Source organism: Toxorhynchites rutilus, chromosome 2 (assembly GCF_029784135.1).
Source record: "Toxorhynchites rutilus septentrionalis strain SRP chromosome 2, ASM2978413v1, whole genome shotgun sequence".
NCBI lineage: Eukaryota > Metazoa > Arthropoda > Insecta > Diptera > Culicidae > Toxorhynchites > Toxorhynchites rutilus.
The window spans coordinates 18,362,049-18,374,231 of record NC_073745.1 but is presented as its reverse complement, the minus strand read 5'-3'; the positions used below and the strand labels follow the sequence as shown (position 1 = coordinate 18,374,231).

General features: G+C 40.8%; 1 protein-coding gene across 1 annotated transcript; it reads left to right on the top strand.

Annotated features, from left to right (window-relative positions):
- Window positions 1–2,550: 2,550 nt before the first annotated feature.
- LOC129768500 (exportin-5) lies at window positions 2,551–11,791 on the top strand. Its single transcript, XM_055770196.1, has 7 exons — window positions 2,551–2,694; window positions 2,953–3,181; window positions 3,246–5,713; window positions 5,782–5,985; window positions 6,055–6,409; window positions 10,476–10,644; window positions 10,719–11,791. Exons 2-7 carry the CDS (start codon window positions 3,063–3,065, stop codon window positions 11,082–11,084), a joined length of 3,681 nt encoding a protein of 1,226 aa, XP_055626171.1. The 5' UTR covers window positions 2,551–2,694; window positions 2,953–3,062; the 3' UTR covers window positions 11,085–11,791.
- The last annotated feature ends 392 nt before the right edge of the window (window positions 11,792–12,183 follow it).

The window sequence follows — 12,183 nt, the reverse complement described above, 5'->3', positions numbered from 1 at the left end:
GTATAATTTTGCACGTGGCAAGTCTTACAAGAAATCAGAATAAATCATAATCGCATATAATATCAATCAAAGTATGTATCGTGTATATTTGAAATCGCATAAAATGTAAAAACTCGATTTTATATGCCACTAGCTGACCCGGCAAACTTCGTCCCGCCCATTTACTTGATTAATTCTCGAGTAATGCAGAAATTTGTGTTTTATTTGTATGGCAGCCACCCCTAAGAGAGGGGGGAGGGGTATCTAACCACCATAGAAACATTCATTGCACCCTAAAGTTTCCATATGCCTAATTTGGTTTAATTTGCTTGATTAATTCTCGGGTAATGCTAAAATTTGTGTTTCATTTGTACGGCAGCCCCCCTCTAAGAGAGGGGGAAGGAGTATCTTAACACCATAGAAACATTTATTGCATCCTAAAACCTCCACATGCCAAATTTGGTTTCATTTGCTTGATTAATTCTCGAGTAATGCAGAAATTTGTGTTTCATTTGTATGGCATCCCCCCCCCCCCCCTTTGAGTGGGGGAAGGACTGTCTAACCATCATAGAAACATTGATTGCACCCTAAAACTTTCACATGCCAACTTTGGTTTCGTTTGATTGGTTAATTTTCGAGTAATGCAGAAATTTGTGTTTCATTTGTATGGCTTAGAGAGGGGGGAGGGGTCTCAAAATATCACGAAAACCTTCCCCGGCCCCAAAAACCCCTACATACCAATTTTCATTTTCAATTTTCAGACAGACATCACTCCATTTTTATATATATAGATTATCAAATTAAGTCGCAATTCGACTGAAGAAAATCATTAAACAGTAAATCATATTAGATCCTAAAAAAGAACATATTACATCATATCGAAATGTCAATGAAATGCTGATGCACTCGAAAGTTTTAACTGCTGTTGAATTAAATTTCAGATAGCTGGTGGATGATAATCCAGACGACCGGAGTTCGAACCCACATCGCAGCAGTTTTCACCAAACATCAATCTGTGTCATTTTAAACATTCGTATTCCACTCCCAACGCATGTCAATCAAACAATTGTTATTTCTACAAACATAAATACTCATATATAAAAATTGCGATTCGTGAGGCTATAATATACATTTCACGAAAATATTTTGAGCCATTTGTTTTTTTCTATGTCTGTAATAAATCGTATATGAGTATGGCAAAAGTCGTATTTGGTGCTTTGACAATTCATGATTATATTCCTATTAGATCGCAATTCAATTCAACATAATCGTTAGCCGGTCAAAGTTGCATATTCATCCAAACAAATTCGGTAAGCATTTTCCATGTATGTATATGGCCTCCACTTTTGCCAGTTAGGCGCATTATATGCCAACCAAATTTTAGAGCATATAATGTTATATATACGCTCGTTATGCGATTTAATGTTTGCTGGGTTATGTTCAGCTTGAGTTGCAATCAGCTGCGTTTCTATTTTCAAATTCCTTCTTCGATGAAAAGCGTTTAATACTCGAACTACCGACCGGTCAAAATGTATTCTGAATATATTTTATTTCTTTTGAAATTTTTATATTTTGATAATTAAATATAACACTGGTCAAAGTGACCGGTGTAGTAGAAATAGGTATATAATAACTGTTGGTACTTCTAGTGTTAGTAAACAAATCTGAACACTATCGTTCTCTATTGCGTCTTTTCTAGATAGTGTAAGCCACCTGGTTATTCAATCATCTTAGTTGGAACAACACCAATACTTCTGGTGTTAAAATTGGCAAAACTTGGATTCAGCAGTTGACTTGGATGAGGCGGTATACGAAAAGTATTTTAGCTGTATCGCACCATTCACATAGTCGATTCAACAGCAGAAGCTTACAAAGATCTTCATACCTAGGGAGGATGATGTCATTGCAAGGAGGCAACGCAACAACAAAAATTTCCAAATTCGAGCGAACGAGAAAGCAGTGAAGCACTTTAAGGTACTGTATTTGTTGAAAATGGACAGGAACGATTTGTCCGTTATTGACGGTACGAGTAAGTAAGCACACAAATGGACAGAAAAAATATATCAGAAAATGGGAATAGCTTATCAATCAAATTTTAGTGAATTTCCGATTTGATTAGTATACAGATCATCCGAATTCGTTCGTAGCGGAAATAGTTATTAACGTTATTTTTTGTTTTCGATCAGATATATCCGACACAAAACACGACAAGCAAAAATTCAGTTATTAGACGCCTAAAATCTTTTTTCGGGCTATTCGTCAAACCTGTTGGTACATGGTTGGATTACCTTATATATTTCAGTCGATATTTTTCCATGTTCGATATTTGACATTGTTGAAGAGACAAACAAAATAGTGTTTGTACCAAATTCAAACCAAACTTTATCGGTTAAAAAACTGTCAAATATTTGATTTGACTTGACAAACACTGTACGATCACCGTCAGTTAAAATTTATCGCCACTTTAATTTGGCCGATCCGGCGACCGTTCCAAATTTCGGTAAATGAACGTCTAGATGGCGCACCGTTATGATGTTTTTGGCAAAACGCGACTGTTGTATGCAAGGATAATTTTGTGGTTATAGCAGTACTGAATACTCCCGTCTGATGAAAGCTAGTGTAAATTTTTAGAAGTAAATAAATTGCAATTATTGGTGATTTTTTCGTAGAAAAGTGCCGGAAATGTGCTACTGCTAGCGACATAACTAGATTTCGGTGAGTAAAGAACAGTTCGTGAGCCAATTGCTGGAAATAGCTCCCAATCTTAGTCGGACAATATTAGTAACATGCGAGAAAAAAAGGAGAAAAGCGCAGACATCGGTGAACATGGAGACTGTTGTTTTTGTGTTGGTCCTTAGCCGAAATGTCAAAATATGCGAATAATTTGGTTTGCTCTTACTAATTCCAATGTGCTTTCGTTAATTGATTAATAAAAGTGGTCCAATATTGTGTACGATTTATCTTTTCCGGTAGTAAACCTACGAATCGTTATTGGGCACTGGCTGCTATATTCGACGAAGTATTCCTGATTAACTCATAACTTGGATTCACAACTTTGAGGATACAACCGTAAGCAATCAAATATGGAGCCAGCGGGTGAAGTAGTGGGCCTAGCGAATGAACTAGCAAGAGCAGTCAAGATTACGATGGACCCGTCGGCGGCGCAGCAGGCTCGAATGGATGCTTACGTTGCTTGTGAGAGGTAATTATTCATTTATAGTGATAACCACAGCTGAAATTTTAACACAAGTAAATATTCATCACAGGTTCAAAGAAGTATCACCTCTCTGTGCCCAGGCGGGACTCTTCCTGGTTACTGGAAATTATTCATCGATAGCAAAACACTTCGGACTTCAACTGATGGAACATACGGTTAAGTTCAACTGGAATAACATTTCTCAACAGGAGAAAATATTCATCAAAGAAAACGCCATGAAGCTATTGTGTGCCGGCGTTGGAGATGCCCAAGACCAAAGTGTTTCACACATCAAAGACGGCCTATCCCGGATTATCGTGGAAATGGTAAAACGAGAATGGCCTCAACAGTGGACGACGCTCTTATCGGAACTTAGTGATGCTTGTTCGAAAGGTGTTGCTCAGACAGAATTGGTGCTTTTGGTGTTTCTACGGTTGGTAGAAGATGTCGCACTACTGCAGACAATCGAGAGTAATCAACGACGCAAGGATATATATCAGGCTCTAACTGTTAACATGTCTGAGATCTTTGATTTTTTCCTCAGACTGATCGAACAGCATGTGGGAGAATTTCGCAATGCGACATCGATTGGAGACAAGCATAAGGCTTCCGGGCATAGTCGAGTAGTTCAGGTTGTGCTATTGACGCTGACTGGTTTTGTAGAATGGGTTTCAATCAACCACATTATGGCTGCCAATGGAAGGCTGTTGCAGATTCTCTGCATTTTACTCGTAGATATAGAATTCCAACAACCAGCGGCCGACTGTTTGTCGCAAATAACAAATCGTAAAGGACAACTCAAAGACCGTAAGCCTTTGCTGATACTTTTCGACGAAGTTCCAGTTGGGCACTATTATCGGGCAGCAGTACAGACTGAGCGCATGGGAAGTGAATCCTACTATTTGTTTCTGAAGAAATTGATTCAGGTGCTCGCCGGCCTCGCGACACAGCTGGCTGGTTTGTGGGGCAAAGAGTCAAACTGTCAAATACCGCGACAAAGCTTTGCAACATTCCTGGAAACAGTACTGACGATTACACGACATTCGAGTTATACATTGGCTCAATCGGCTTCACTCATCTGGTTGAGTCTACTGAAGCATGAGCAAATATCCCGTGATCCACTGTTGTTGGAGTACATTCCTAAAGTAATTGAATTGCTTGGTCCGAAGGTTATAAAAGTGAGCTATCCAACATCCCGACCAACGGAGATTACTATGCATCCCGAAACATTCATAAGTCTCGATTACGACGGGGAAGAGGAGTGGTTGGCCTATTTCGCACGCTGTCGGACTGGATTTCTGGAAATATTTCGCCAAGCCACTTTGGTTGCTCCATTGGTGACATTTTCATACTGCGAACAGTGGCTTAACGCCAGACTACAGAAAGCACATTCCGAGCGAGACACAACCTGTAGCGTAACCGACCCGGTTTATCTCGAATGGGACGCACTGGCCATGGTAGTGGACGGAGTTCTATCGCGAATTCTTATGGTTACAGAGCGTCCATCAGTTGCAGCCGGTCTGCGTTTACTGGAGGAATGTTTAAAAGTGGAAAGCAGCGATCCACTGATTTTATCCGTGCTTTTGTCTTGCATTTCATCCCTTTTCGTGTTTCTCAGCATGTCCTCTTGCCAAATTACATCGGCAAATTGTGTGGCAATGTCAGGCGTTCAACTGCTACCCCGAGTTCTGGAGAAAATTTTCGCTGCATTAGTGTTTCAATCGTCTGGCGAAACGCGTTTCACCAGAACAACTGCCGTGAAGAATCTACGACGGCATGCGGCCTCACTGATGGTCAAGATAGCTCACAAGTATCCGCTCCTGCTACTGCCAATTTTCGACCAAATAAATACCAGTGTGCATAACCTGATCCGCCAACAGGATCAGCTCAGTCATCTGGAACAAATAACGCTCTTGGAGGCGCTACTTCTGATTTCCAACCACTTTTGTGACTACGAACGTCAAAGCAACTTTGTGGCGGAAGTGACCCGAGATGTAGTTGGCTTGTGGATGCATTTGGGTCAGGTAGTCAAGGACGCGCATAGCTTCATCAACTTCACTGGGCTCAACAAACCTCCCGTGCAGCCCTGCCCCAACTTGCAGGACCAATGTAACGTGAACCGGGGTCAAATTGTGTATGCTCTAAACCTGGTTCTCGGTGTCATCAAGCGATGCTCTTGGCCAGATGATCCTGATCGGTGCTCTCGAGGAGGTTTTGTGGTGGCTCTCACAGAATCTGGGAATCCGATTTGTCGTAATCCCGCAACTCCCCATGTGGTTCCCCTGTTGCCACACATTCTATCCATAGTGCGAATTTTAAATGAACTTTGGAAACCGGATGCCCTGGCGGCAATGAACGAATACTTCAAAAGTGCTAATGGTATGCAGGAACATGAGAAGAAACAGTTGCTAGGTATTTCGCCGCTTTTCCAAGACCCGTTCGATCCAACCATCAAAAAGATACCGACAGCTTTCGATCGCATGCAAACATTTTTATCGTTGATCTTCGAGCACTGCTATCACATGTTAGGATCTTCTGGTAAATACATTGTTCATTCTGTGAAATGCAACAGTTTTGAAATTGCGATCTCACTTTCTATTTTGCAGGCCCTTCGCTCGGACGGGATTTGTATGCTCTGCCAGGAATTGCCGATGCGCTAATTGGTAGCGTATTCGCCTGTCTGGAAAATGTACCCGACTTTCGATTGCGCCCAATTGTGCGCGTCTTCCTCAAACCCTTTGTATACTCATGTGCACCAATTTTCCACGAAGCTGTTTTGCTGCCGATATTTGCCCATTTTGCACCGTTCAGTGAGTTTGTTTTTCTTTGCGAGTTGTCTTCGACAAGTTTATCGTATTTGGTTTATCCTCTCTACACAGTGCTGACAAGACTGACAAATCGTTGGCGATACATTACCTCTCTGTACGAGTCCGGCGAGCTGGGTGAGGATGTAAACGATACCCAGGAAGTGTTGGAGGATATGCTTAACAGGACACTGACGCGAGAGTACATGGATGTGTTGAAGGTTGCTCTGGTAGGGAGCACCATTGATCCGACGGCAAATACCAGCTCCGACGCGAGCATGGATCAGGACGATCAAAGCATGGACGGACCACCGCAAGCTCTCACGCGGGCCGCTCAATCTGCCATGACTTCGGAAGTGATCAGTGATTTAGGCGGAAAGTTGCTGCGCAACCAGTACACCTGTACTCCGATTGTGATGACGGTTTTAAGGTGAGTTTGGATTGAGAGTTGACATTGTAGATGAACATTGATCCGAAACAGAGGATAGGTATGGAAATGAAAACGCAGAGCCGAAAAATTGAAAAGGAATTCGGAAATTCGAAGAAAGCACACTCAACTTCATCACATCCTTCGAGAAGTTGAGTCTGTTGTAGATATTATTGCTGATGAAGAAGTAGGTTGGAAATCACAGCTGAATTAGTAACTGGTAACCTGGTAACCAGAACATTGGTATGAAAATTGAATTGACAACCACGCACGGTTGTCGAACGTGCTGAAAGCTCGCACAGAGAACAATAAGTTTCAACATCCAGCGGTTAAAAGCGGACGACGGGGCAGCAGACTACGTGAGAGAGGTGGATCAACCGATCGAAGAGCAGGGAGAATAAGTACGAAATATGAACGTGCTGTGGAAAAATATCCATGAAGCCCTCGAAACGACTGCGGGAGAGGTGGTAGGCACAACGTGAGGGAGACAGCTTACTAGCTGGTTCGATGTCGAATACAGAAGAGTGACCATTATAAATAGCGAGAAACGACGCGCGGAGCTTCCATAAAACGGCCAACAATGCCGGGAGCAGAATTTTTAGGCATTGTTGAAAGGAGAGGAAGAATAAGACCGACGGACAAGCTGTGGAATCACCAAAACAGAACGAGTTTGAAAAAACGATCAGTTAGTTGAAAAACAGGAAGGCCGATGTAAAGGACGGTTTCCCGGCAGAACTTCTTAAAGCGGGAAGCGAGCGACTGCACAATATGATCCATGGGATTCCTTTAAGAATCTGGGCGGATTAACAAATGCCAGGTGACTGGTCGGATGGTCTATCTTCAAAATGGGCCATCGATTTGACTGTAGCAACTATCGAGGCATTACGTTTCTAAATTCTGCATACAAAATGCTCTCCCGTATCCTGTTCTTCAGATTGAGAACGTTAGCGGAATCCTTTGTCGGCAAATACCAAGTTGGTTTCCGAGAGGGACGCTCCACACCGGCACTACTGTTTATCCTGCGACAGATCCTAGATAATTTCCGGAAGTACAACCTAAAAATTCATCATCTGTTTGTTGTTTTCAAGGCGTCGTACGATTCAGTCAAGCGAAGCGACCACAGCACAAATGATACTAGTACACTGTTTTCGATGGAATTAGTAAAGCTGATCCGAGTGACGCTGGAGGGGTCTAAATCATGCGTACGAATAAAGGTTGAAACCTTAGATGCCTTCGCAACGTTAGATGGACTGAATCAAGGTGATGCACTCAAACTTTTACTATTCAACATTGCACTGGGATGTGCAGTACGAAAGACAAATGTGCAAAGAAACAATTATTACAATTATCACCAAATTTTGTGAAAAACCAGATTTTGTAATAATTGTCACCGGGATCGACCGTAGGCCTTTTAAGAGAGAAGCGGCGAGGTTGAGACTCGTCAACTCTATCAAAACAAAGTGCATGGTAGCAGGTGCCTTTTGGTGCTGAGGTGAAGTTAGGTGGGGAACGATTCGTAGTGGTTGAGAAATTCGTATATCTTGGTACACTCGTGACATGTGACAACGATGTGAGCCGTGAAGTCAAAAGACGAATTGCAGCTGCTAGTAGGACTTTTTACAGATTATATAGCCAGCTTGAGTCCCGCTGTGTGCGGATCTAGGGCGATCTCTGAGAATCGTTTGAAAATTACAGAAAGAATTGATGAAGTACCAGGTGAAAGAACTGCATCCATGGACCGAATTTTTCGTCGTGAAAAGATTTAAATTTCAATTCATGTTCATCAAAAACGTGGAGGCGATCTGGCGTAGTTGTAAGCTACACGCTAAGGGTCATGAGTTCAATTCTCACTCCCGACATTCTTCCAAAAATGGAAGTAACTGTGACGAACCAGCCAAAAAGTGTTGAAAGTCATTATAATACAACAAAAAATTGCTTCAAAAATATAATGAACAAAACAGCAAAGCAACAATATTTATTTTTTCTGTGTTTTATAAGCCAAAAAGATCGAAACAAAAACCATGTAAACGCATAACACGTATTTGCTGGAGATCCCGAGGCATATAAGAACGGAGTTCAGTAATACCTTGATGTATTAAAAAGGTACCAAATAGGTCATCAGTTTCATAAACTGATGTCTGATTAGGGCACCATAAAGCCAACGTTCATCACCTGCACGAAAAAGATTGTAATTTGTAATACAAGCACCGATAAATGAGGTTCGCGGTACAATAGAAAACAAACCAGCATATGAATTCGGAGATGGAGAATTTAGAATTTAGAGAATTTATAAGAAAATAAGTTTACAATGATCTGCAGAAGTCGAAAAAAATACACAACAAGGAATAAATTATCTATAGGATGTGCCATTATCCTTCCATTGCTTAGCTATAGAGGGCTTCAACTATCGTTAAGCGATGGTCGCAATGAAAACATAATAGGCGCCATACAAAAAAATTGGACACGTGGTATCATAAGATTTGATTCAGTTATAATCTCGAATCACTGTTATTTTATAGCAGCGGTCGAAATAGGCGTGTTTGAAACCTGTTAACAGCGAATTGTTTGGAAAACTTGTATCTTTTGACGGTAAAAAATTCACGTTGATCCGTTTGGTTTTGAAAAAGTTGTGCAGCATGGCAGCCGAGAGAAGAAATTTGCCATCCACATTAAAAATGCGGCGCGGCCAGGTACTAAAATCGCGAAATCGCTGAAAGTGGCGATTTTTGTGGCGATTTTCATTTGTTAAATTGAGAAAAGCTGCTTGGAAGGTACAGTTGAAAAGGATTTCTGCATGGCAAAAACATTTTCAATTAGTTTCGGTGAATACAGCTCGAGCTCCATCGAAATTCTCATTCGAAATAAGACACGAAATTATCAAATCGTCAAATGAAAATGGAAGGTTCTTATATTAAATGAAATAATAATTTCAATAGAGCTCGAACCGTATTCACTGAAACTAATGAAAATGACTATGTGAAAGGATGTGCAGTATGCCAGTAAGCGCAATCAGCAGCTGGCGCTGCTTGTGTGACTTTATATGCCCTCAGATGCCTATTTTAATCCCACTTTTTATGGCATTCCAGAGCGACATTTTTTTTTTGTTTGGAGGAAAGAAATCGAAGCAGCGATCGTGCTTTCACATCTAAAAATAAAACTGACATATAGCCAATTTGAATGAAAATAAATATAACACATTCGAGCAGTTTCAATCGTCAAGTGAAAGTGTCTGCTTTTAAAATCAACGGGAAGGACAGCAGAAAAGAAGGAAATTGAAGAATCGATGTTTGGTGCGGGTAGAGAATGGGATCTATTATAGAAATCGATGCGATAAGAATTTTGTTCGTTAGCCCAATTTTGCTATTTTAGATATCGAGTAAGTCAATAGCATCGACCGAGTGACAGCTATCGGTGCCACTGTCTGAATTTTCGAGTTGTTTGGTCCGCTTGTCGCATACCTCCATAGACTTATTTTGTTTTGGATAGCGTCCCAGATATTTTCCTTTGAGGAACATTTCAGAAACGCCTAAATATATGCAATCGCAACACATGAAATTTGAGCTCGGTAAGTGCTTATTTCGATTTACAAAATACGAGATTTTGCTCGGTGTGATAGTGCTAGTGCTTGTATCGACTTCCCGTTTCGGTTTATAAAATAGAGCCCAATACTCACAATCGCAATTGACACTGGCTGGAGAGAAAGGAAGAAGCAAAATAGTCATTTTCATGTTTTAGTTTCGAAATTATCTAGCCCTGGTCAATGCCAAGCCGAGGAAAGTTTGTGACTGGTCAAGCAATATCGGTAGGCAAGCTGCAGACATATTTGAAATCGATGTTTCAATGACCATCGTATTGTGTCCAGCTCTTCCGGTTGTACGAAGAGACTAAAAAATGGAACGATCCGTTCAAAAAGATATTTTTTGGACAAGATTCGTACACTACTCGAATCTCATTTTGAATGAAACTTCCGAGGTATTGTGTTTGGGTTTATAGAACACTGAAAAGTACAAATATTCCATTAAACAGAAACAAATAATTATAAATCATTCATTCGTAATTGTAATTCCAGTGTACTAACATGGAACGATAGCACTTCGAGCTTGAAGGCTACCCTTCTGAGCGGCCCAATTATTCGGTTCCTCACGTCGGAACAGCTTATAACGGAAACCTTGGCTTCGAATATCATCATAGCTATTCTGCAGGGGCTTCAACTTCACGGGCAGCACGAAGCAAACCAGGTACGAATCAATCTTTTGAAAAACTTACATTCATACAAATTATTTTAACTCTCATCGTGTTCACTCCCCAAAAGGCATCCCTTATCACGCTGGGCGTGCAAGCGTACGAAATACTGCGGCCAAAATTCCCCAATATCCTTGAAGTGCTGCAGCAGATCCCAAACATCAGTGCTTCAGACATTCACAAGCTGGATGAGAAAATTTCCCTCTCCGCCAGCACAAAGGGCAACAAAATTGACAAGGCCAAGAAGGATTTGTTCAAGAAGATTACGTCGCACATTGTTGGACGCAGCGTCGGTCAGCACGGCAAGAAGGAGGTTCAAATTGTGAATCTGTCACCCATTGTGCCACCCGCTGGAGCCCCCGGCCGGAACTCGTACAATCTGATAGATGGCACACAGGAAACGGGTCTGGCGCATCTCTTCGCCAGTCGGAGTTAGTCTCCCCTTTTATCGACCTATCTGAATAGGAGCTGTTGCTTAGATTTTAGGACTGTTAGCAATTTTTCCACTACCCCACATTTTAATCAGTTTGAATTGAATTGTAAAAATTTTACCTGTTAGCAATTAATGAGTTGCTTTTAAGTTATACTTCTCATAGTTCTTATGTGAGATTTTTATTTATTTTGCTGCAGATGTTCATACTGTTCGATCGATAACAAGGAATTCAAATTTGGAATACATAGCGGTAGCGACATCGAAATCGAGTTTGTTAATTTTTGCAACTAAAACACGAATCAAATCATGAATAACAAAAGAGAGGTGCGACTAGCTTGTACTGTAGGACATGTTGAAATGTTTTTTTTGGGTATGAGAGCGAATGCAAACATTAATGTGTACAGACCGAAGAATACGTGGCCCGCGAGAATGGCAAAGCCCTGTGAAAAATTATCAAATGTATGGAGAAATAGAGGAACAGCGACATTGTAGGCATCACTAAGAAAACGATAACTCTAGTAATATATCCTCTCCTTAAATAGTGTTCTAGTGCCCGGGACGAAACAATTGTAGAAACAATAATTTAATAATAATCATTATTATTATCAGTTGAATTCACTGCTAGCAACAAATTTCTGTAGGTTGCATCACATTTCATTTGTTCTGTTCCATTGAATGGAATGATCAATCCAATATACATTTTAAAATTATCGCAAGTGTGTGAAGCCTTTGTTTTTTTTCTCTTGGTTCAAGCATGTGCTAGATAGTGTTGATAGTCATATATCGGCCAACACTATTCCAGTTGTGTGAAAAGAGTGCCATTTTACCAATCGTGTCAAAAGTTATATTGATTTGAAAATTAATGGAATTGTGAAATATGCTATATGATGCTTTCTTTACTACACAAAAAGCAAACGCACAGCAGAAACTCACATAAAATGTTTGAAGTTTTCGGCACGGATGCTGTAAATGAAAAACAAACAAAGTAAAAAACAATCAAACTGCATTCCGCATTTTGTACTTCAGTCTCGATTGGTCTCCGGCTGATGCATGATAAAAGATGCGTTGGCTGGTCAACCTCTGTCAGTTACTTTTTTTGCTG